This window comes from Crocuta crocuta, unplaced genomic scaffold (assembly GCF_008692635.1).
Source record: "Crocuta crocuta isolate KB4526 unplaced genomic scaffold, BGI_CrCroc_1.0 scaffold73, whole genome shotgun sequence".
NCBI classification, from domain to species: domain Eukaryota; kingdom Metazoa; phylum Chordata; class Mammalia; order Carnivora; family Hyaenidae; genus Crocuta; species Crocuta crocuta.
The window spans coordinates 1,512,172-1,533,392 of NW_027529443.1; the positions used below are offsets into that span (position 1 = coordinate 1,512,172).

General features: G+C 52.5%; 2 protein-coding genes across 2 annotated transcripts in view; one reads left to right on the top strand and one right to left on the bottom strand.

Annotated features, from left to right (window-relative positions):
• ATXN2L (ataxin 2 like) overlaps positions 1-5,779 on the top strand; it is a gene marked incomplete at its 5' end in the record, with an annotated part of 11,937 nt that extends 6,158 nt beyond the window's left edge. Inside the window, 13 exons of the mRNA XM_077760550.1 lie at positions 979-1,173; positions 1,264-1,335; positions 1,572-1,642; positions 1,811-2,106; positions 2,185-2,254; positions 2,690-2,836; positions 2,960-3,032; positions 3,125-3,312; positions 3,550-3,679; positions 3,773-3,894; positions 4,059-4,271; positions 4,459-4,648; positions 4,975-5,779. Coding sequence (XP_077616676.1) covers positions 979-1,173; positions 1,264-1,335; positions 1,572-1,642; positions 1,811-2,106; positions 2,185-2,254; positions 2,690-2,836; positions 2,960-3,032; positions 3,125-3,312; positions 3,550-3,679; positions 3,773-3,894; positions 4,059-4,271; positions 4,459-4,648; positions 4,975-5,006 — 1,799 coding nt within the window. The remainder of the gene's footprint in view (positions 1-978; positions 1,174-1,263; positions 1,336-1,571; positions 1,643-1,810; positions 2,107-2,184; positions 2,255-2,689; positions 2,837-2,959; positions 3,033-3,124; positions 3,313-3,549; positions 3,680-3,772; positions 3,895-4,058; positions 4,272-4,458; positions 4,649-4,974) is intronic.
• A 1,805-nt stretch (positions 5,780-7,584) lies between these two features.
• On the bottom strand, positions 7,585-11,145 carry TUFM (Tu translation elongation factor, mitochondrial). Its single transcript, XM_077760443.1, has 10 exons — positions 10,896-11,145; positions 10,606-10,800; positions 10,035-10,201; positions 9,671-9,775; positions 9,419-9,583; positions 9,142-9,274; positions 8,954-9,058; positions 8,686-8,837; positions 8,463-8,582; positions 7,585-7,944 (listed from the first exon to the last, which is right to left on the bottom strand). The coding sequence occupies exons 1-10, from the start codon at positions 10,936-10,938 to the stop codon at positions 7,771-7,773; spliced, it is 1,359 nt and encodes a 452-aa protein (XP_077616569.1). The 5' UTR covers positions 10,939-11,145; the 3' UTR covers positions 7,585-7,770.
• Positions 11,146-21,221: the final 10,076 nt, after the last annotated feature.

Sequence of the window (21,221 nt, forward strand, 5' to 3'; positions counted from 1 at the left end):
CTTCATTTCCCTCGTGTAGAAATGCTAGTGTAGCAGTCCATGGTTTGTGTGTGGTTGTCAGAGGTCTTTTGTTTAAGTGTTGTCAAGGTGCCTGATTGGCCCAGTCAGAGAAGCATGTGACTCTTGATCTCTGGGTTGTGAGTTCAAGCCCCGCATTGGACACAGAGCTTACTTTAAAAAACAACAACAGGGGCGCCTGGGTGGCTTAGTCGGTTAAGCATCCGACTTTCGCTTAGGTCATGATCTCGCGGTTCTTGGGTTCGAGCCCCGTGTCAGGCTCTGTGCTGCCAGCTCAGAGCCTGGAGCCTATTTCAGAGTCTGTATCTCCCTCTCTCTCTGACCCTCCCCTGCTCACTCACTCTCTCTCTCTCCTAGAAATAAATAAAAATTTTAAAAAAATTAAAAACAAACTTTTAAGTTACATTTTATTTTTTTATTTTTTAAAAATGTTTAGTTTTTTTTGAGAGGGAGCATGCACAGGAGGGGCAGAGAGAGAGACAGAGACAGAGAGAATCCCAAGCAGGCTCTCAGCTGTCAGCATGGAGCTTGATTCAGGGGCCCAGTCTCACAAACCGTGAGATCGTGACCTGAGCCAAAATCAAGAGTCTGGATGCTTACCAACTGAGCCATCTAGCTGTCCCAGTTGTCAGCATTTTAAGACAGGAGAAATAGAAAATTTCCTACTTCTTTGGAAATATAGAAAGTTCTGCGAACTGAATCTGTCTTGCAGCATAACCTTAGTTAGCTGGAACTGAGTCATGACTGCACCTGTATAACATTCCTAATTTTTATGGTGCCCAGGAGTCTATTTTACCTGATAAGTTTACCTGTCTTGCTCTGCTAGGAATTTAGGTTTGTGACCTTAACATGTTAAAAAAAAAAAAGAGCTAAACCTGACTTTGTGTTTCTAGTCGGTTTCCTATGCCCATTGTGCACTGACCAGCAGTAACCATTGTACAGCTTTCCCTTTTCTTCCAGTGGGCCGGATGTATCCCCCGCGCTCTCCCAAGTCGGCTGCCCCTGCCCCAATCTCGGCTTCCTGTCCTGAGCCCCCCATTGGCTCAGCAGTACCGACCTCTTCAGCTTCCATCCCTGTGACATCATCAGTTGTGGATCCTGGAGTAGGCTCCATTTCCCCAGCTTCTCCAAAGATCTCATTGGCCCCCACAGATGGTAAGAGCCAGATGGTTGAGGGCTAATGGATAGTGTGGAGTGTGGTTCTGGACAGAAGGGACCTTCAGGCATGTGTCTCTCCTTGCTCAGTAAAAGAACTTCCAGCCAAGGAACCTGGAAGAACTCTGGAGTCCCAGGAGCTGTCCCGGATAGCTGGGAAAGGTGAGGTTATTTTCCTGAGGTCTAAATGTCCTTTTGATTAGGAGAGCACCTCAGTTAGTACCAGGAGTGCTATTAGGGTTTGGGAAACAGCATCTTGTCAGCGTGTGATCCTAATACGTTCTATAGAACTCTAGAGCTTTATTTTTCTTGTTTTCCTTGTCCTTTGGGCTACCAACGTTGTAGCCACCTTTGAGAAAAGAAAGGCATGTTTTTTCCTTTTCAACTGTTTTTCATAGTCCCTGGCCTTCAGAATGAACAGAAACGCTTTCAACTGGAAGAACTGAGAAAGTTTGGGGCCCAATTTAAGGTGAGAGGAGTATGGGGGTGAGCCAGGGTGTAAAGATGGAGAGGGGTGAGGGGGCTTACAGAAAAGGCTCAGGACTAGGTGGAATAGCAGAGGTGTGGAAAGAAGGAAGCCAAGCCTGGGGTCTGGCTCAGCTGTCTGGGAGCTGTATGTGTGTTTTTCTCCTTCCAGCTGCAGTCCAGTAGCTCCCCTGAGACCAGCCTGGATCCTTTTCCTCCCCGAATCTTAAAGGAGGAGGCCAAAGGGAAAGACAAGGAGGTCGATGGTCTGTTGACTTCAGAGCCAGTGGGGTCCCCAGTCTCTTCCAAGACGGAGTCCGTGTCTGATAAGGAGGACAGAGCACCCCTGCCGCCTGCAGGAGGCGCTGAGGGGCCAGAACAGCCCCCGCCGCCTTGCCCAAGCCAGACTGGCAGCCCCCCGGTGGGCCTCATCAAGGGAGACGACAAGGATGAGGGCCCTGTTGCTGAGTGAGTGGAGTGGGGAGCTGGGTGGGTCTCCGGGAGATGAACGAACTGTGAGGATTGACTGACTTTCTCTTTTCACAGACAAGTGAAGAAGTCCACGCTGAACCCCAATGCCAAGGAATTTAATCCCACAAAGCCTCTGCTGTCTGTGGTGAGATGGGACGGGCACAGTTGGACTGGTTTCTCTGGGGGAGGCTTGGGAGTGGGGAGGTAGAGCACGGGAGAGGGGCTGTGAAAGTTGGGCTGCTCTGGGGCTAACAAGTGTCCGGTTGGGGCCCAGGGGGTCATAATGTGTGTGGTAGGTGTTACATGTTTAGTGTTTAGCTCAGGGGTCACGTGTGTTGGGCTAGTTCTGAACATGAGTTTCATTCAGGCTTCTGATTTGGCTCAAATGACAAGCCATTTAACTTTTCTGCTTTGGTTTCCTCATCTGTAAATTGAGGATACTTGTCTCCCGGGGTTCGACGTGAGGTTTAAGCAAGATGAAGGGTAGAATGTATCTGGCGTGCAGCGCTGTTGTGGTTACAGGCACAGGAGAGGCATACAGAGATCAAAATTACACCTTGTCTTTTGTCTCTTAATGCAGAATAAATCCACCAGTACCCCAACTTCTCCGGGGCCTCGGACTCATTCAACTCCTTCCATCCCGGTGCTCACAGCAGGCCAGAGTGGGCTCTACAGCCCCCAGTACATTTCCTACATACCTCAGATCCACATGGGACCAGCTGTTCAGGTGAGAAGAGAGGCCCGGTGAGTCTAGGCTAAGAGGCTTGGTTGACCTGGTGAGGACCCGGTCGGGTCTGTTCCGGGCATTTGTGAGCAAGCTGTTTAGCCTCATCTGTATTCTTGTCCTTAGGCGCCTCAGATGTATCCATATCCTGTATCCAATTCCGTGCCTGGACAGCAGGGCAAGTACCGGGGGGCAAAAGGTGAGCAGAGTGAAGCAGGGCTGCTCGGTGGGGCTGCCCAGTTGCCTCTTGGCAGATGGAGCTTAAGCTTGGCCCTCTCTCCCCTTCCCCAGGTTCCCTGCCCCCCCAGCGCTCCGACCAACACCAGCCAGCCTCAGCCCCTCCGATGATGCAGGCCGCCGCCGCCGCCGGCCCACCTCTGGTGGCTGCCACGCCATACTCTTCCTACATCCCCTACACCCCGCAGCAGTTTCCGGGCCAGCCTGCCATGATGCAGCCCATGGCCCACTACCCCTCGCAGGTAACAGGCACTGGAGGGAGATGGGAGTACAGAGCTGAGGGTCACTCAGGTCTCAGTCCTGGTTCTCGTAGGACCTGTGCGAAGCACTGGTACTCTCTAAAGTGCAGATAAAATAGTGTCTCCCTGCTTGTGTCCTTGTGATCGTCAAACGAGGTGGTTGTGACAAAGCAGAGTCGTGCTGTGTGCAGGTCATTGGGCAGAAGCACGTGCCCACCACTCCTCTCTCTGTCCTTCCAGCCGGTGTTTGCCCCCATGCTTCAGAGCAACCCACGCATGCTGACGTCGGGGAGCCATCCCCAGGCCATTGTGTCGTCCTCCACCCCTCAGTACCCTTCTGCAGAGCAGCCCACCCCCCAAGCCCTCTATGGTGAGTTCTGTGCCCCTACCCTCAGACTGTGCTCCTTAGCCCCTCTGGTGTGCTTGGCACTGATTGTTCCCCTCCCCCCCTTTCCTGCTGTAGCCACCGTTCACCAGTCCTATCCACACCATGCTACGCAGCTCCATGCCCACCAGCCGCAGCCGGCCACCACGCCTACTGGGAGCCAGCCGCAGTCCCAGCATGCGGCCCCCAGTCCCGTCCAGGTGCCTGCCATGGGAGATCCAAGCAGTTGGGGCAGGAATGGGTGGCTGGAGGAGGGGGCATGAAGCCAGGGCTCATTCCTGGCGGGCAGGATCAGGAATCAATGGGTGGTAGGCCTGGTACCTGAGGAGTGGGGTGGCACTCACCCTTCCCCTTCCCCTAACAGCACCAGGCGGGGCAGGCCCCACACCTGGGCAGTGGACAGCCACAGCAGAACCTGTACCACCCAGGGGCCCTGACAGGCACACCGCCTTCTCTGCCACCGGGACCTTCTGCCCAGTCCCCTCAGAGCAGCTTCCCCCAGCCAGCCGCTGTGTATGCCATCCATGCCCACCAGCAGCTGCCCCACGGCTTCACCAACATGGCCCATGTTACCCAGGTAAGAGCGCGAGGGACTTGCTTCTTGAGGGTCTGTTTTGCCATCGGGACCCAAGACCTGGGGCTGTCCTGTTCCCGGCTCCTCGCTGCTGCCCCCCTTCCTCAGTGCTCTGAACACCAGGACTCTTGTAGCCTGGGTCTGGCTTCTGGAGTGCTCCCAGCTGGGATTTTGTTGTTTTTCTCTGCAGGCCCATGTCCAAACTGGAATCACAGCAGCCCCGCCCCCTCACCCTGGGGCTCCCCACCCGCCCCAGGTGATGCTGCTGCACCCACCCCAGAGCCATGGGGGCCCCCCCCAAGGCGCGGTGCCCCAGAGTGGGGTGCCTGCACTCTCAGCTTCCACACCCTCACCCTACCCCTACATCGGACACCCCCAAGGTGAGCAGCCTGGCCAGGCGCCTGGATTTCCAGGAGGAGCCGATGACAGGATTCGTGAGTTCTCGTTAGCTGGGGGAATTTGGCATGGAAGAGCCGATGGGCTGCAGGTGGGGCAGGATGCACGGGTTCTGGGAGGGGAGTGAGGGGTCTTGGAGGCAGGGCTGTCCCACAGGGCGCCCGCCGACCTGCACCTGTCTGTGAAGTATGTAGGGTGGGCAGAAGCCACAGTCGCCGCCGCCAGGGGCTTGCTCCTGGCTCTGTCCTTTGCTTCCCTCCGTCCTCGCTCAGTTGTGATCCAGCAGCCCCCCTCCCCACTGCCTCCCCAGCTCTCAGTGACCCCGACTGTCTCCTGACTTAGCCGAGGTAAGGTCAGCGCAGCAGACAGGGCCAGGCTGGGGTGTGGGGGGCTGAGCTGGGCACACGAGTGAGGGCTCTGGCTCACTGGGAAACAGCGATTGATCTGTGCTTCTGACAGCCCCATGAGACACCTTGAGGAGGCCGCTCCTACCCACACACTCCCCCCACACCCCACACTGGACGGCATTGGATGAAGGGACAGCTGCTTGGGTTCTAATGCTCCTGCTCTCTTCTCTTTCCCCTCCAACCAGTTCAATCTCATCCCTCCCAGCAGCTCCCCTTCCACCCCCCGGGGAACTGAAGATTGTCCTGGCCGCGACCTGAGACCTCCATGAGCGGAGGGAAGAGTGATCTATGTCTCTTCCCCCAGCAGCTCGGACCAGTCCCAGCCCCCCAAACCCCCCCTTTACCCCGGGGGAGCTGGGGAATTCCTGCCAAGCACCTTGAAGGGGGGGGCTCGAAGTGGGCAGGGCCAGGGTCCAGCGGGGGTGGGGGGGGGTTCCTGCTCTGCCCCTGCCCATCCCCACCCCATCTTGCCCTCCCATCCTCTCATCTATCCCCCGCTGGAGACGGAAGATCTTTTATTTTCTATTATTTATAACCTCAGACTTGGGCCCCCCTGTTTCTTTCTTCCCCATTAACTTGAGTGACCGGCGTGAGAGACAGACAGACAGACAGATGCCCTACATGGATGGTTGGACAAGGACTTTTACTTTTTATTACATAAAAATATTAAAAAAAATTAAAAAAAAATAAAATTTTAAACTAACTTAACCTGCCTGTGGTTTCCTCTGGAAAAGAGTAAGCTGGCAGCTGTCAAGTTTTAGGTGGCACAGTGGCTCCTAGGAGTGGGTGGGGACAGTGTAGCGGTACAGTCTGAGGATACTGGTCCTGCCTCTCAAAGCCAACATCACCCAGCCCCCCAGGAACTGTTCTCTTACCTTGATGTTGGCCTTGTTTAGGTTTCAATTTTTTATGTATTTTTAAGTTCACATTTTTTTTAAATGTTAGAACGTGGGGGGAGGGGGGGGTGTATGAAGAGAATCCCAAGCAGGCTCCACACCATCAGCACATGGCTCGATCTCTTGAACCATGAGATCATGATCTGAGCTGAAATCAAAAGTCTAACGCTTGACTGACTGAGCCACCAAGGTACCAGTTTTCTTGAAGTGAAAATCTTGTCCCCCTTACAGCATTAGGGAGATGGCGCTGGCACTCACAGTAGCAGGGTGTTTCAGGTGGGTCCAAAGCCAGAGAAGGTGGGCTGAGGAGCAGGGCAGGAAAAAATGGTCCCATACCAGGCTGGAGATCCAGGGTGTGAGAGTCTGAAATCTGGTAGTTGGTGGGCATGGTGTGGGTATACAGAAGTAAGTAGAAAACAAATGTGCAGGGCTTGGGGTCCCCAGTGGAAGAGCTCTCAAGGGATGGCGGTTGGGGACACTAATGGAAAAAGTAGCAGCAGCAAGCCAGACTGGCTCAATGTCAGAGGTCCAGGTGGAGACGGGCCTCCGAAGCACCGAGATGGAATTGCTTCGGTTACTGGAATCCCATGAAACCTTTCAGCCTTGCCTCAGACTGAGGAAAGACAAGTGTACCTATCTTTGGAGAGTGCTATTTTGTGAAGTGGGTTTTTGGGGTTTTTTGGTTGGTTTTTGAGAGACCAAAAGGGAGACAGAATCTGAAGCAGGCTCCAGGCTCTTAGCTGTCTGCACAGAGCGCGAGACAGAGCTTGAACTCATGAACCACAAGATCATGACCTGAGTGGAAGTCAGATGTTTAACCAACTCAGCCACCCAGGTGCCCCTTGTTTTTTTCTTGAGCCCACTTCTGTGCCGTGAAGTCACAGATTGGATTGTGACTTTTTAAACAGCCCTCAGGTTGGCCTGAGAGCCTGCGCTCTGGGTGGCTGGTCAGTGCTGACCGTGCTCGCCTGTCAGGAAGCCAGGTTGAAAGGGGTGCCTCTTAATCCCTGTCAAAAGTTGACCTTTTCTGTTTGGGGTCAGCATCCTGGTCAGTCATTTCAAGTTTTCAAGCATTTTACTCCCTGCGTGTCTGATAACCCGCTCTCCCCTTCACGTTAAATCTCAGTACATGCTCAAAACACGAAGGTTTGAAAGTTATAAAATGAAACCTTCCACTGAAGGGTCTCCTGTGTTTGGAACTGGCCCTATATAGTGGAGATAACCCCAGCACACAGCTTTATCAGGGGCCCCTTTCTGGTGCTGGGTGTTGGTCCTGGAGGGGAGATGCAGCGCCCAGCACCTCCGAGCTTAGACGAGGGGAGGCGGACACTAACGGCCAGCAGCTCCTCCCAGGGCACGGGAGGGCTGGCACCCGGAACCCGGGCTGCTCCCGCAGGCCGGCCGGCAGCGTCCTGCCGTGGCGCTTTGCTGGGCGGTCCTACCCAATCGGCTAGACCGGTTTTCCTCCTTACTTCCCGGCAGTTGGGACCCGAGCTTCTCCAAAACCGTACCACAGACGTGAACCTCAGGGCGGCTCACAAGCTCGTGTGTCCCGGGCTCTGGGTTTCTGCTCCTCCGTCCTCTCCAACTCAGACCAAGGACACGAGACACACGACCTCACTATTCACAGAACAGTTTATTGACCTACCTCACCTGGCAGGCCATGGGCCCTCCTGACCAGAAGTGTCAGTCTAGTTGCACGGCTAGGTGGCAGCCTGTGCCCTGGGAAGGGGGCATCGGAAGCAGGAGAGAGCGCTGGCCAGTGTGGCACCAAACTCAAGAGCGCCCGAGCAGAGTCCAGACTCAACTCCACTTGATGTTCTTGTCTTCCTCGGTCAGGGCTGACGTCTCGGTGACGAGGCCAGTGCCGATGGTCCGGTTGCCATCTCGCAGGGTGAAACGCTGGCCTTTTTCTAAGATCATGGGCTGCCGCAAGATGAGGCTGAGCTTCAGGTCCTCCCCGGGCATGGCAAGCTCCTGGACGGGGCAGAGACAGGGTTCACGCGTGGCCCTCAGGGCACCTTTCCCCCAACGGTTTGCTGCCTCCCAAGGTTAATAGGGGAAGTGGCAGCAGGGACATTCTTGCTGGGGACAGCTTCACTCCAGCTGCCAGGCAGATGTAAACAGCAAATTTGAAGACAGAAAAGCACTTGTGACCAGTGTTCTTAAGGTCCATTCTTGACAACTATGGGCCATGCAAGTTTCTTAGTCACGACACTTCTCTGAGCTGTTACGCACAACGTAACTCTGAACAGGGAGAATCCTTTTCTGGAAGAGCTTCCTGCGGGTAAATGCTAGCATGGTCAAGTTCACCCAGGCGATACTGGATGAAGACTCACTCCCCCTAAACCCAGTGGGCCACACCTGTCTATCACTAGCTTCGTCTACACCAGTCAAGGAAGTCACCCATGTCGTCCCATCTCTGACACCGTGAGCGAGGCAGAGCTGGTGTGAAGAGTGTGTCTGCCACTCCACACTCCCTATAGCCACTGTACCTTCCCTGGTGGCAAGATGACACGGCAGGCCATGTCCCAAGTCAAGGAGAACATGACAGGCATGAAGTGGGACACAAAAGGCTTGTGGCGGCCACCCTCCTCCTTGCTGAGGACGTAAACCTAGAAGACAGCAACAAGGGTGAGGCTGTGCTCGGCTGGAAACACTGCGCCTCTGCAGAGACACGCGAGCTCAGTGCCGCCCACCGTGGCCTGGAGCCCTCACCTGCGCCTCCACCTTCTGGTGGGGCTGGATGGTCCCTGGCTTGGCCATGACCAAGCCACGCCTCAGGTCTTCCCGCTTCAAGCCTCGGACCAGGGCCCCAAGGTTGTCGCCTGCCTCTGCCCTCTCCAGGCTCTTGTGGAACATCTCAATGCCTAGGAAGGGGGAGGGGGGACAAGGGAGGAGACTCTAGGACAGAGGGAAGGCACAGAGGACCTGCAAGGGGAAATCCTGGAGCCGGCCCCTGGGTCCCCAGGCCTCTTTCCTGTACCTGTCACTACGGTCCGAATGTTCTTGCTATGTCCCAGGAACTCACACTCATCTCCCTTCTTCAAAATGCCACGCTCTAGTGTACCTGTCACCACCGTGCCCCGGCCTGGAAAGAAACAGAACAAGGCATCAGGGACCCGGGGCCAGGCTACAGCAAGAGAGGAGCGCAAGTGAACACACGGTCCTCACCAGGAATAGAGTAAACGGACTCTACAGGCAACAGGAAAGGCTTCTCGAGGTCCCGGGTGGGCACTGGAATGTAAGTGTCCACGGCATCCAGCAGCTTCTGCACAGACTTCAGGCCTAGCTCAGGGTCACGTTGCTATGTGGGGGAGGTGACAGGACTCTGAAATTTTCATTCTGCTCCTCTCACTACGAGGCACTCCCCAGATTCAGAGCAGAGCTCTGGATGCCCATCCAGCCCCATCCTCTGCCAGTAGCAGCCCCTGCCTGACCCCGCCTTCACCTCAAGGGCACAGAGGGCAGAGCCTATGATGACCGGGGTCTCCTCTCCTTTGTAGCCAAACTCAGTGAGCAGCTCCCGGATCTCCAGCTCAACTAGCTCCACCATCTCAGAATCCTGGACAGCATCAGCTTTGTTTATATATACCACAACATGCTCTACTCCAATCTGTGGAGGGAAAGGCAGAGAAATGATGTCCTGAATGGACCAACTCCCTCCTCTTCCTCTTTCCACTCCGCCCCAGGCTCTGAGTACCTGTCTGGCCAGCAATAAATGCTCTCGGGTCTGGGGCATAGGGCCGTCATTGGCTGCCACCACCAGGATGCAGCCGTCGAGGGGGGCGGTGCCGGTGATCATATTCTGGGTAGGAGAAGAAGAAACAGAGGAAACAGCCTAGTTCAAGGACCTCCTGGGCTCCACATCCGTCTAGCCAAGCACAGCAGTTAGGAACTGAGGCCCACCTCTCTCTGCCATCTCCTTACCCCCCACTTTGCGTGGCTATGCCCAGATATCCATGACCTCAACCCACACGCACCTGGACTGTCCGAACCTCCCCACAAATCCAACGTTTTTCCTGGCAGGAGACCGTCCCTGGCCCCGTACCCAGCAATACTCTCACCTTCACGTAATCTGCGTGACCTGGGCAGTCTGTGTGGGCATAGTGGCGGGCGGCAGTGCTGTACTCCACGTGAGCTGCGTTGATTGTGATCCCACGGGCTCGCTCTTCCGGGGCATTGTCAATCTCTTCATATTTCTTAAACTTGGCTCCACCTCCCTCGGCTAAAACTAAGGGGAAGGAAGAGAGAATAAACTTCTCCGGCAAAGTTCCAGGAGGAGAGGCAAGGCTCAAGCCACACCCCAGAGCCTCTCCCACCTATACAAAGAGGTAACTGGGGTCAGAAAGAAATGTTAAAAAGGACTCAAGGTCCAGCCCTGCGATTTTTCTAGGTTAAGAGCCTCTGCTTACAGAGCACTGGCCATGGCTAGAGAGAAGCCATTCGGGCTCCCCAGCTTATGCATCACAGAAATTTTCGTATTCAGGGGAAATGGGTTTCCTGCATCTTCCAAACCACCGCTGGCCCGAGTTCCGGCTCCTGGGGCCACGCCACCTTCTGCAGCACCTCCCCGGGTCCAGGTCCCTCCAGCAGAGAGGGACTGCCGGAGCCCCCCAACCAACCAACCCCACTTACTTTTCGTGATTGCCGCGGTCAGCGTGGTCTTGCCGTGGTCCACATGGCCAATGGTGCCCACGTTCACATGAGGCTTGTCGCGCACGTAGGCCTTCTTGGCCTCCACGGCCAGGCCGCGGCACAAGCGGGGCAGTGCGGGGGCCACCAGCGGCCGCAACAGACCCTGCAACAGTGGGGTCGGGCCGGTGCCAAGACCTGCCGGGGAAGAAGCATGGAATCAGGGCGCCAGAGGACACTCCGGACGACCCCCGCAAGCGTCCCCGAGCGCAATCCCCTTCCCCGTCCCTCACCGCTCAGGAGGGGCGTCGCGCGCAGCAAGGTGGCGGCCGCCATTGTGGTCGTACTCGCGTCCGGAGTACCCGGCCGCCGGCGCCCGCGCGTGCAGAAAGGAAAGGGCACGGGCGATTGGAGATCACTTCCGGCGGAAGTGAAGGCCGGGAGGGCATCCCTGGGTCTCTCTAGCCTCCAGTTTTTATGGCCATCTTTACGACTTCCGGGCGTGGGACCAAAGGCGACGCCCGGAAAGTGCTGGAGTTTCGCGGGCGGGGAGGGAGGGAGATGGTTTCCACAACGCTCTCGGGCCTCGCGGACTAACGGGGACAACGCAGGTGTCTCTGGCGGCGCCGGGGACCGACGTGGAGAGTCCGGTCGCGCCCCAGCGCCCCAGGGGCTCACGGGAGTTGTAGTTCGCAGCGGGAGCGTGCTGTGTTTGCGCTGGTCTTGGGAACTGGGTAGGGCTAGGCCGGGTGGGGAGCGAGGGTGCCGTCTTCCGGGGGGCGGCGGCGGCGGCCTGCCCGGGAACGTCCTGCCTCAGAGCCCCTTGGAGTCCGACCCACTGCGGGGATCTGGCGAGAGATCTGGCGGCCGCTGAGCCGCCGCCGGACGTAGGACCAGGCCCTGCGGCCAGGCTGAGAGACAGGGGCCTGAGAGCCTTTGGCNCCGCTGAGCCTTTGTTTTCTTATCTGTAAGATGGGAGCAGTAGAATCTACTTCATAGAGTCTGACGTCTGGCTCGGAGAGAAAATGAGCTGGACAGGAGGCAGGAATGGGGTGCAGGGCCCTCCAGGGCCCACAGCCCTTGACCCTCAAATCCGTCCCTGCCTGGCTCACAGCTGGCGGGGACAGACAGCTCTGCCGTCCACCCGTGAAGCCCCTCAGCAGCCCAGGGGCGAATCCTCTTGATTTGCAAACCGTCCACTCACCCACTTTCACCGATGATACCAAGATTAAGGGACCAGCCTCAGGTGCTTGCAAGGGTAGCCTGAGTCTTTCATGTACCGGCGGTATCCCTGGCACCTCACACAGGGCGGGGCACCCAGTGAGTTCCCAGTACATTTCTGTTGACTGAATGATTGAGTGCAAGGCCAGCAAATGACCTTTAACTTTCACATCTATCATCTCATCACCCTGCGATGATAGCAGCTGCTTTACCCTGATTGAGGTTTCCGAAATTCATCGGATACTAAGACTCCATGGATGGGTTCTGTTTCAAACATTTCCTAATTCCTTCCTTAGAGATTGATTCAGGAGGTTCTCTCTGAGCACAGGCGGGGCAACTATTTATTTATAACACACAGCTTCCCAAGCTCAAAAGAGTTTGGGAAACTCAGGAGTAGAGCTCTCTGTGGATGAGGGCTTGTGCAAAGGCTTCATATTGGTTCACATTCAGCACTCCCAGCATTCCGAGGTGTGATTGGAACCATTCTTTCCCCCATTGTACAGGTGAGAGGACTTGACCATCAGGGTGATTTAGGAACCCAACACAGCTAAACTCCAAAAAAAGTATGCACTCAACCACTGTACTGCCCTTTAACTGCCAATATACTTTTCAGATGAAAAGAACTTGCTAAGACATTCTGTCCTGCCCCTCCAACCCATCAGCTCAGCTTAGGAAGGCCTGGGGCCCTAATTAAAAGGGTTTCTTTGTTTTTATCCTGTCCTGATTCACTCCTCTTCTGGGAATGTCTCCTAAGACACTCTTGGCCACTATCAGAATGTGAGATTTTTTTTGGTGGATTGTAGGACCTGAACGAATCCCGTCTATTTTAGTAGCGCTGTGTTTATTGGAATGTGTATTCATTTGAAAACAAGGTAGCAGGAAAAAAAAAGAAAACAAAACAAGGTAGCAAGTACTGAGCTTAAAAATGAGTCAATTTAGGGGCGCCTGGGTGGCTCAGTCGGTTAAGTGTCGGACTTCGGCTCAGGTCATGATCTCGCGGTTTGTGGGTTCAAGCCCCGCATCGGGCTCTGTGCTGACAGCTAGCTCAGAGCCTGGAGCCTGTTTCAGATTCTGTGCCTCCCTCTCTCTCTGACACTCCCCTGCTCACGTTGTCTCTCTCTCTCAGAAATAAATAAAACATTAAAAATTAAAAAAAAAATGAATCAACTTAAAAACTAGTATTTGGTAAATAATATGGGTGGCATAAAAACACGGCAGATTGGGCGAATGTGGTACATGAATGACTGAAATTTGAGAAGCACTCAGAAGAGTACAAAGGGAGAAAACTTTCTGTAGCGCTGTTGACCGTAGCATCCTCTGCAATAGTTAGGCGTCTTGATTTACAGATAACAGAACTTACAGTGGCTGATTTCCGCAGAAGGAGGATGTGTGTAAGGGTTGGGGCAGCTTATGGAATCGCAGAACAGGCTGGAGAAACAGCTCGTCAGTCACAGAACTTATGGAACCTTGTAAGACAGCTGCTGTTGCCACCACCACCACCAAACTAAACGCCAGGACTGAGACTCGTCCGCGACACCTGTGGTTCATGACACCGAAGCCACCTCTGCATCAAGAAAGTGACCTGTCCTCCTTCCCAGCGCCCCTGCCCCCAAAGCCAGGCAGATTCAAAGCCCCACTTGAAGGTGTCTGCGCAGAGAAGCCTAGATTGTCAGAGGCCACTGTTCTTGTATCAGAGGAATCTGAGAGATGGCACCCGACTCTGATGTTGGAGAGCAAGAGGGCTTGCATGGAATTTCCCCAGATGTCCAGCCTTCCTCGTGAGCAACAGTGAAAAGAGCAGAGTGAACACAGGTGTCCAGTATGTGGACAGGGAAGCATGCATCTGGCATAGCCACTGGATGAGGTAGGGCTAGAGACAAGAAGCCAGCCACTTGGGAATGTGCTCCTAAGCAGCGCTAAGTGGAGAGACGGTGCTGCCCTAGAAAAATAGCATGGGGCGGGGGGAGGGGAAACAGAGACAAAGGAAGTGGAAAACTATCAGGAGTTTAGGAGGCTGGGAATTGGCTCAGAGAAAGTTCTTTCTCTTTATGACATGTATTTTGTGTGATGATAAAGAAACGTTCTTTGTGCAGAATGTTGAACTCTTTAAAAAGGCACCCTTGAAATCAGATGGCCTTCTGGGGCCCCCTAGCAATCTGTTCATTGGAGCTCCTGCTTAGCAGCCATTTTCCACCTTCCCTGATTTTGTTTAAGATGGCCCTGCCCCCAGTTCCAGGAATAAATCCTGACAGGTCTTCTGGTGGTCNTCAACCGACTGGGCCACCCAGGCGCCCCAAGGGTCCCTCGCTCTTAAGGAGATCCCAAAGAGATGGACGGCCTTCTCACTTTGGGTGTTGCTGGGTCTGGATATGAAGCCTGGAACTACTCTGCTGTTTTTATTTCCAGTCAGTGATGAAGCCAAAATCCAGAAGAGGGCAAAACGAAGAAGAATTTAGGAGACGACTCCTTGAGGTGTGATGATTGATGTCCTTATTATTTAAGTCAAACTATGTCGGAGTCATCTGGTGTCTACATTCAAGTATATCCTAATGGGGCATTTAATGCCCTGAAACATATTGCTTGGTTTCCCTTGTCTGAGGCTGAGTGGCCTGAGTAGAGCCAGTTTATCTCTGTATCCTCCGCCTGGCCTCTGTTGGCCTCCATGATTGCACTTGAACTATGAACGAGCTTTCCAAACTGAAGGGTGCCACCATGTGGTGCTACAAACTTAACATGTCCAAAACACCACCCTCTGCTCTCCCCGGCTCTGCTTACACAGCGCCACCTTTCTTCCTTCCCCTCAGCCCGAACATCTAACCCGCTACCCAATCTTGCCGGTACTCTTTCCAAAATATATCTGGAATGTGACCACTTCTGTCTCCACCCTGACACTTGTGGTTCAGTCGAGAATCATCTGTCACCTAGGTTAGCTCACTGGCCTCTACAGTGGGTCTCTCAGCTCCTGTTCCCCTCAACCTCTGGCCAATCCATCCTCCACACAGCAGTCTGACCAGGCTTTAAAACGTGGACCAGTGTGGCTCAGTCGGCTAAGTGTCCGACTCTTGGTTTCAGCTCCAAGATCTCCCAATTCCTGAGCTTGAGCCCTGGGTCAGGCTTTGTGCCGACAGCACAGAGCCTGCTTGGGATGCTCTCTCTCTCTCTCTCTCTCTCTCTCCCTCTCAAAATAAATAAATAAACCTTTTTTTTTTTAAAGGTTTTTATTTATTTCTAGGAGAGAGAGCGAGCGTGAGCAGGGGAGGGTCAGAGAGAGAGGGAGTCACAGACTGACACAGGCTTCAGGCTCTGAGCTGGCAGTCAGCACAGAGCCCAACGCGGGGCTCGAACCCACGAACCACGAGATCATGACCCAAGCGAAAGTCGGACGCCCAACCGACTAAGCCACCCAGGCACCCCAAAATAAATAAATAAACCTTAAAAAATAAAATAAGATGTGGCTCAGAAAGAGCACCTGGTTGGCTCAGTCAGTAGAGCACATAACTTGATTTCATCTCATGGTTATGAGATCGAGGCCCACACGTGTAGAGTTTACTTAAAAAATAAATAAGTAAAATTAGAAGCTTCCCTTTGAAGTGTAAATTTTAAATAATAAGCTGTGGATCAGAAATTAACCCTCCCTCCATGACTCCTTACTACACTTAGAATAAAATCTCTACTCCTACTTTAAATGGCCAAACTGGGTGGTGAGGGTGAATTACATATCAATAAAGCTGTTATAAAAAAAAAAAAAATCCAAACTCTTCCCTGTGGCCCATCTCTTGGAGCCCATCTCGCGTGATTTCCCTCACCCGCTCTCCCGGCCACACTGGCCATTCTGTTCCACAAACATACCACGATTGTTTCTACCTCAGGCCCTTTACATTAGCTGTTCCCTCTCCCTGGAGCGTCCTTCCCTGTGGCTCTCTCCCCAGGCTTTTTCTTCGGGCATTAGGGTCCACCTCAGATGTCACCTCTTCTATTTAAAGTAGCCCCCAGCCCCCCTCTCATTAGTGATCCTGTTTGGTTTTCTTCGTAGCCCCTAAATAGCTGAAGTTTTCTCAGTTTGCTTCTTTGGTTGGTTTGTGGGGCTGATGTTGTTTTCCGTCTCACCAGGTCCTGACAGTAAGAGCTGCTTTTTTACCCTAAGAACAGTGCCCAACCCTCAGGGGAAGGACGATTTGTTGAATTATGTGTTGAATTATTTCAGTTGAGCATTTGTGTTGGGCATATTAAGCGTCCTGATGTTTTCAGTGGAAGGCAAGTTACGTATTCACATTCACGTTGAAGGTGAGCCACGGCAACTTTTGGAGCCCCTCCTTTATTATCTATAAAATGGAGATGGAGTGATGAAGTTCAATGTTATGATCTCTAAGATTTCTTGCAGCTCTAACTTCTCAAGGGAGGGTGGGGTCTGATGTAACTGAAATACGTACTAGACTAGCCAGCACCTTAGTGACAGATGGGGCACCAGGACCTAGAGCTCTGTCCTTGGTGCCATTCAACAGACTTATTAGAAGCTCAAGGGCATTCTTCACTCTTCCCCACCAGCCGGCCTGGCAGTGCCTCCTTGGCAATATCTTTGGACGTTCTCCTTGGTTCTAAACTCACTGTACTGCCCTGGCCAGGTCAGCATCAGCCCCTCCCGGACCACAGCACCAGTCTCCCTTCTGCTTCCGTCACTCCCCACCTCCATAGTGGCCCTGGATTTCCTTCCAAACGCCGAATTCTGATCACACCCTTGTCACTCGGATGTGCCTGGAGACATTCCAGTTGTAAAGGTCACACAAAAGCTACCGAGTAGATGGCACTTTAGAGGTGGCCTTGCCTAGCCAGTTTGGCTCTGCATGGCTTGCTCGAGGAGGCATGAAACCAGAAGGAGAAAGATTAGCAGAAGTGAGGGGAATGGTGCATGTAAATTCAGAGGCAGAGCCTAAGTGAAGCTAGAGTATTTTATGCGGTCAAAATATCCTGGTTGAGCAGAGTGTGACGTGGAGGGGCAGGAGGTCCTGACCAAAGCACCAAAGCTGAATTTGACATCCCAGAAGAGAGGACACAATAGGAGAAATCCCCATCTCTTGGGGGTGGAGTAGGGTCAAGATGACCTCCAGAAGAATCCCACAAGCTTCCCCTTCTGACCCAGACCCTAGATTTCCTTTGAAGAGCCACACTCTGCTGCGCTCAGCCCATCCCAGTTTCAGATGATGGGTCCGTGATCCAGTGTTTACCAATCAACATCATCTACCCTTGTGGTCATAGATATTGGCTCAGGGTTAGTATTTTGTTTCAAGCCGAACTCGTGTACTGGGGTTCAGTTCTGGCACTAACTCAGAACTAACTAGCCCAAAGTTAACTCAGACCCCGCAAGCTACATAAGGACTCCCTCTTCCACAAGAATGTCCCCATTCCAGATGCCAGCGGCAAGTGGGGTCCCAACCATCTTCACTTCGCACCAACCTGCTGCAGATGTGGGGGCTTCCCGTGACCCCCCTCAGGTGTGATGATTTGCTAGAACAGCTCACAGAATGCAGGAAAACCCGATACCTATGAGCACAGTTTTATAATAAAGAAGGAACAGCTGAACAAAAGATAACACAGGGTGAGGTGAGGTCTGGGAGAGTCCACATGCGGAGTTTCCATGCCCTTCCCATAGAACCAGGGCATGCCACCCTCTCGGCACGTCAGTGTGGTCCCCAACCATGAAGCCCCATTGAGCTTCAGTGCCCAGAGTTTTTTAGGGGGACTTCATTTCTTAGGCTTGATTGATGAAGTCATCGCCATGTGACTGAACGCAAACTCCAGAGAAGGAAGGGGTCCAGCTTCCGAATCCCAAACCTCTTGGGAGCCTGGCTGGCTCCGTCGGAAAAGCATGTGACTCTTGATCTGTGGGTGGGGGGTTGAGTTTGAGCCCCACGTTGGGTGTAGAGATTATTTACATAAATAAAAACACTTAAAAATCCCAACCCTCTAATCACAAAGTTAGTCTTTCTGGTGACCAGCTTAGTGCCTGAAGCTATCTAGGGACTTGCCATTAGTTAGCAAAAACTCTCTGCCAGGGGGTGCCTGGGTGGCTCCATCGTTTGAGCTCTTGATGTGGGCTCAGGTTATGGTCTTGTGGTTTGGGAGTCTGAGCCCCACGTCAGGCTCTGTGGAGCCTACTTGGGATTTTGTCTCCTCCTCCCCCTGCCTCTCTCTCCACCCTGTCTCTCTCACAAACAAACAAACACACAAACTTTTTTTTTTTTTAATTAAAAAAAAAGCTCTGTGCCGGGAAGCTGGGACAAAAACCAAATTCTTCACTCTACAGCAGATAGTCATTGGATGACCCAAGCTGGGCTCCTGAGACTCAACCCTGTTGCATTTGCTGGAGCTACTGGGAAAGCTGTGATCTTTTCCCACGACGACTGATAAGGTAGTAGAAAGTATGCTTGGAGCTGCTGGTTGCCATCTTGCCACCCATGAGGGGACCATCTGCCTAAGAATTAAGACAGTCAGAGGAAAAGCTAGGAGACTGAGACCAAGTTCAAATGGATATTATTTGAGCCTCTGGCTTCAGCCATGCCTGAAGTCACCCTACTTCTGATTTTTCAATTCTGTGAACCAGTAAGCTTCTCCTCTTTCCATGTTTAAGCCTTGAGTTGGGAGGGGGGTGTTCTATTACTGGTAGCTAAAAGCATCCTGAGTTTCACATCCCCTGTTCCTATAGAAGAAGTGCTTCTCCCTTTTATATAAATACCTTGGCTTAACATGGGTCCTGGATCCTACCGTTCTCGCCTCCCCAAACCTCACTCCAATTGCCATCCTTTCTACTGGCTCCTTTCCCTTCATACAATCAGGTGTCCCTCAGGACTCAGCTCTCCATAGCCCTCCTTCCATTTCTTCACCTTCCATTCAATCCTGTCCTCAATCCACTACCATTTGGCTTCTGCTTCTCCCACTTCCCTAAAATTACTCACTGAAGTCACTAAGCAGTCTCAGCTGACGAGGGATAGAAGCAGAAAAATAGTCACCTTTAGCCTAGAAGACTAACCTAAAGCTCGCATAGTTCTGACAAGGACCGAATACGTGCTGGCTGCCACATTCTTAAAGGGTCTCATGACACTCAGTGCATCTCACTGAAAGTTAATATTGAACTGAATGATAAGCACCAGAGAAATCTTGCGAAAGTGGTTTTACGTGAAGTTCGAAGAAAGCATTGGTGATCTAATACTCCCTGCACATCCCCTCCCCCTTGAGCACTCAGCATATAAACACCGCCTTCATACAGCAAAAGTGCAGATCTTTCTGCCCATGGGTCTTGTCCCTGTGCTATAATAAAAGCACCTTTTTGCGTCAAAAACATCTCAAGAATCCTTTAATGACCGTTTGTTCATGGCCACATGTCATTAGTCATCAGTGTTTTCTATAGGAGACAATGGCAGTACCATGGATTCCTTTTTAATCATTTACCCGTGATGTGTCTGCCCAACTCCCCCCCTCCTCCCTGGTCTTTGTTGTGTGGTTTTTCTTCGGAGAGTAAGAATGTACAGATTTTTTTTCTCTTTTGGAGGAATGCCCTCAGGCCACTGAGGGCTTTGCCTGGATGAACTGGTGTCTCCAGGAGTGTCCCTTTGTCAGAAGCTGAGGAATGTGGGTATATGAAAGCCCCTGCTCTCTTGTTTCTGGACAAATTTGAGGCATACCTTTTTTCCAGAGCTCCCTTGCAGGATCGAGTTGAACTACTCTCTGCCTGGGGTCATACGTTTGGTTGGTTTCCCCTCCTTCCCTCTCCTGCTTCTCCCACTCTCTTACTGGTTTCTTGTGGTAGCACTTTTTGACTAAATCACTTGCACACAAATCCTCATCTCAAGCTCTGCTTCTGGGAAACGTGACCCAAGACATCTTGGCACTTTCTACTCCTGGTTCGCTGCCTACCTTTTAAACGTGGCTTGTCTTCTGGGATTAGGTTCTGGGTCCAATTCTCTCTACAGATATTGCCTGGACAATCTCACTGATATACATGGCTTCAACCACTACTCACTTCTGATCACCACCAAACCGCTTTATGCAGCTCAGTGTAGCTTCCTCTCTGCTGGACAGCTCCACCTGCTTGTCCATGACAGCTCTTAGTCATTATCCACATGTGGCTATTGTAATTAATTAGTTTAAATCCCTTTGCTAGTCACACTGGCCACCTTTCAAGTGCTCAATAGCTACCTATGGCTAGTGGATACCACACTGGATACTATCGATACAGAACATCTGTCATTGCAGAAAGTTTTATTGGACAACTTAGGCACATTTCCAAACCTAACTCATCATCACTAGACCCTTACCTTTCTGTATTCCTCAACTGTGCCTCTCTCCTAGAAACAGTGGGCAGAAACCTCAGAGGCTACAGAAACTAGAAACTACAGAGAAAGTGTGTGTAAGGGTTTCAGGGAGGAAGGAGGTAACCACAGAATGAGAGTCTTTTCCATTGACATCTTCCTCCGGACTGGGAAGATGGATGGACAAAGGTTGCGATGAAGACCTTAACAAAGGCTACCTGTGAGCTGATGTTGGCTTGGTTAGAGCAGAGGCAGAGCTGGGGGAGAAAGGCTGGCTAGGCCAGAACTTGCTTTCCACAATGAATTATTCCATCTCCGTCTGGCAGCCTCAGCCTTGGATAAACATTCTTGTGTGAGTCAGGGGATTCATCCATCTCCAGTCTCTTGTGTTCCAGGATGAGTATTTGATCCAAGCCCATCAGCTAAGGTCGGTCCTGGAAATTTTATTGCAAATCCCAGAAAAGAAGCATCCTCCTTGTACTTGAGTTGCTATTAGGACTTCAGTTTGGAGCCAAGGAAAGTCATTTTACCACTGAGATAGGCCTGCCTGCGAGTGAAGCCAAGTGCATGGGGGAAGGAAGAGCACAGGGAAGGTGAACCATAGGTTTCTCGTATCTTTTGACTTTTATTCAACTGTCCCTGAAGAAGCTAGATCCATTCTTTTCTATTGCTTCAGCCAAGATATCCCTATTGCTTAGGCCAGTCGGAGCTGGGTCAGTGAGAGACCTGACTGATCTCATTGTGCTTATGATTTCAACGGCTTTCTATAACTTAATGATTGTCAATTTCTAGATCTGGTCTTCACGTCTCTCCTGAGCTCCAGACTCTATGTCCACTGGCCCCCTGACGTCCCACAAGCACGTCCAAAGTGATCTCTTTATTTCTGCCCTTAGTCTTTATTTCCAGTCTCAGATGGAACCTCCTAGACCTCCACTCTCTTTCCTCTGAGAAGCCAAGGTCGTAAGTTCAGGCTCCGCCTCTTCTCGGAGCCTCAACCAAGGTCACCCACGTCTTCCCTCGCCGGGCTCCTTGGAGGCAGTGTCTGCGAGCCCCGCAGCCGCAGGGCCAGACGCTCTAGGCTGCAGCGGGCCCTGC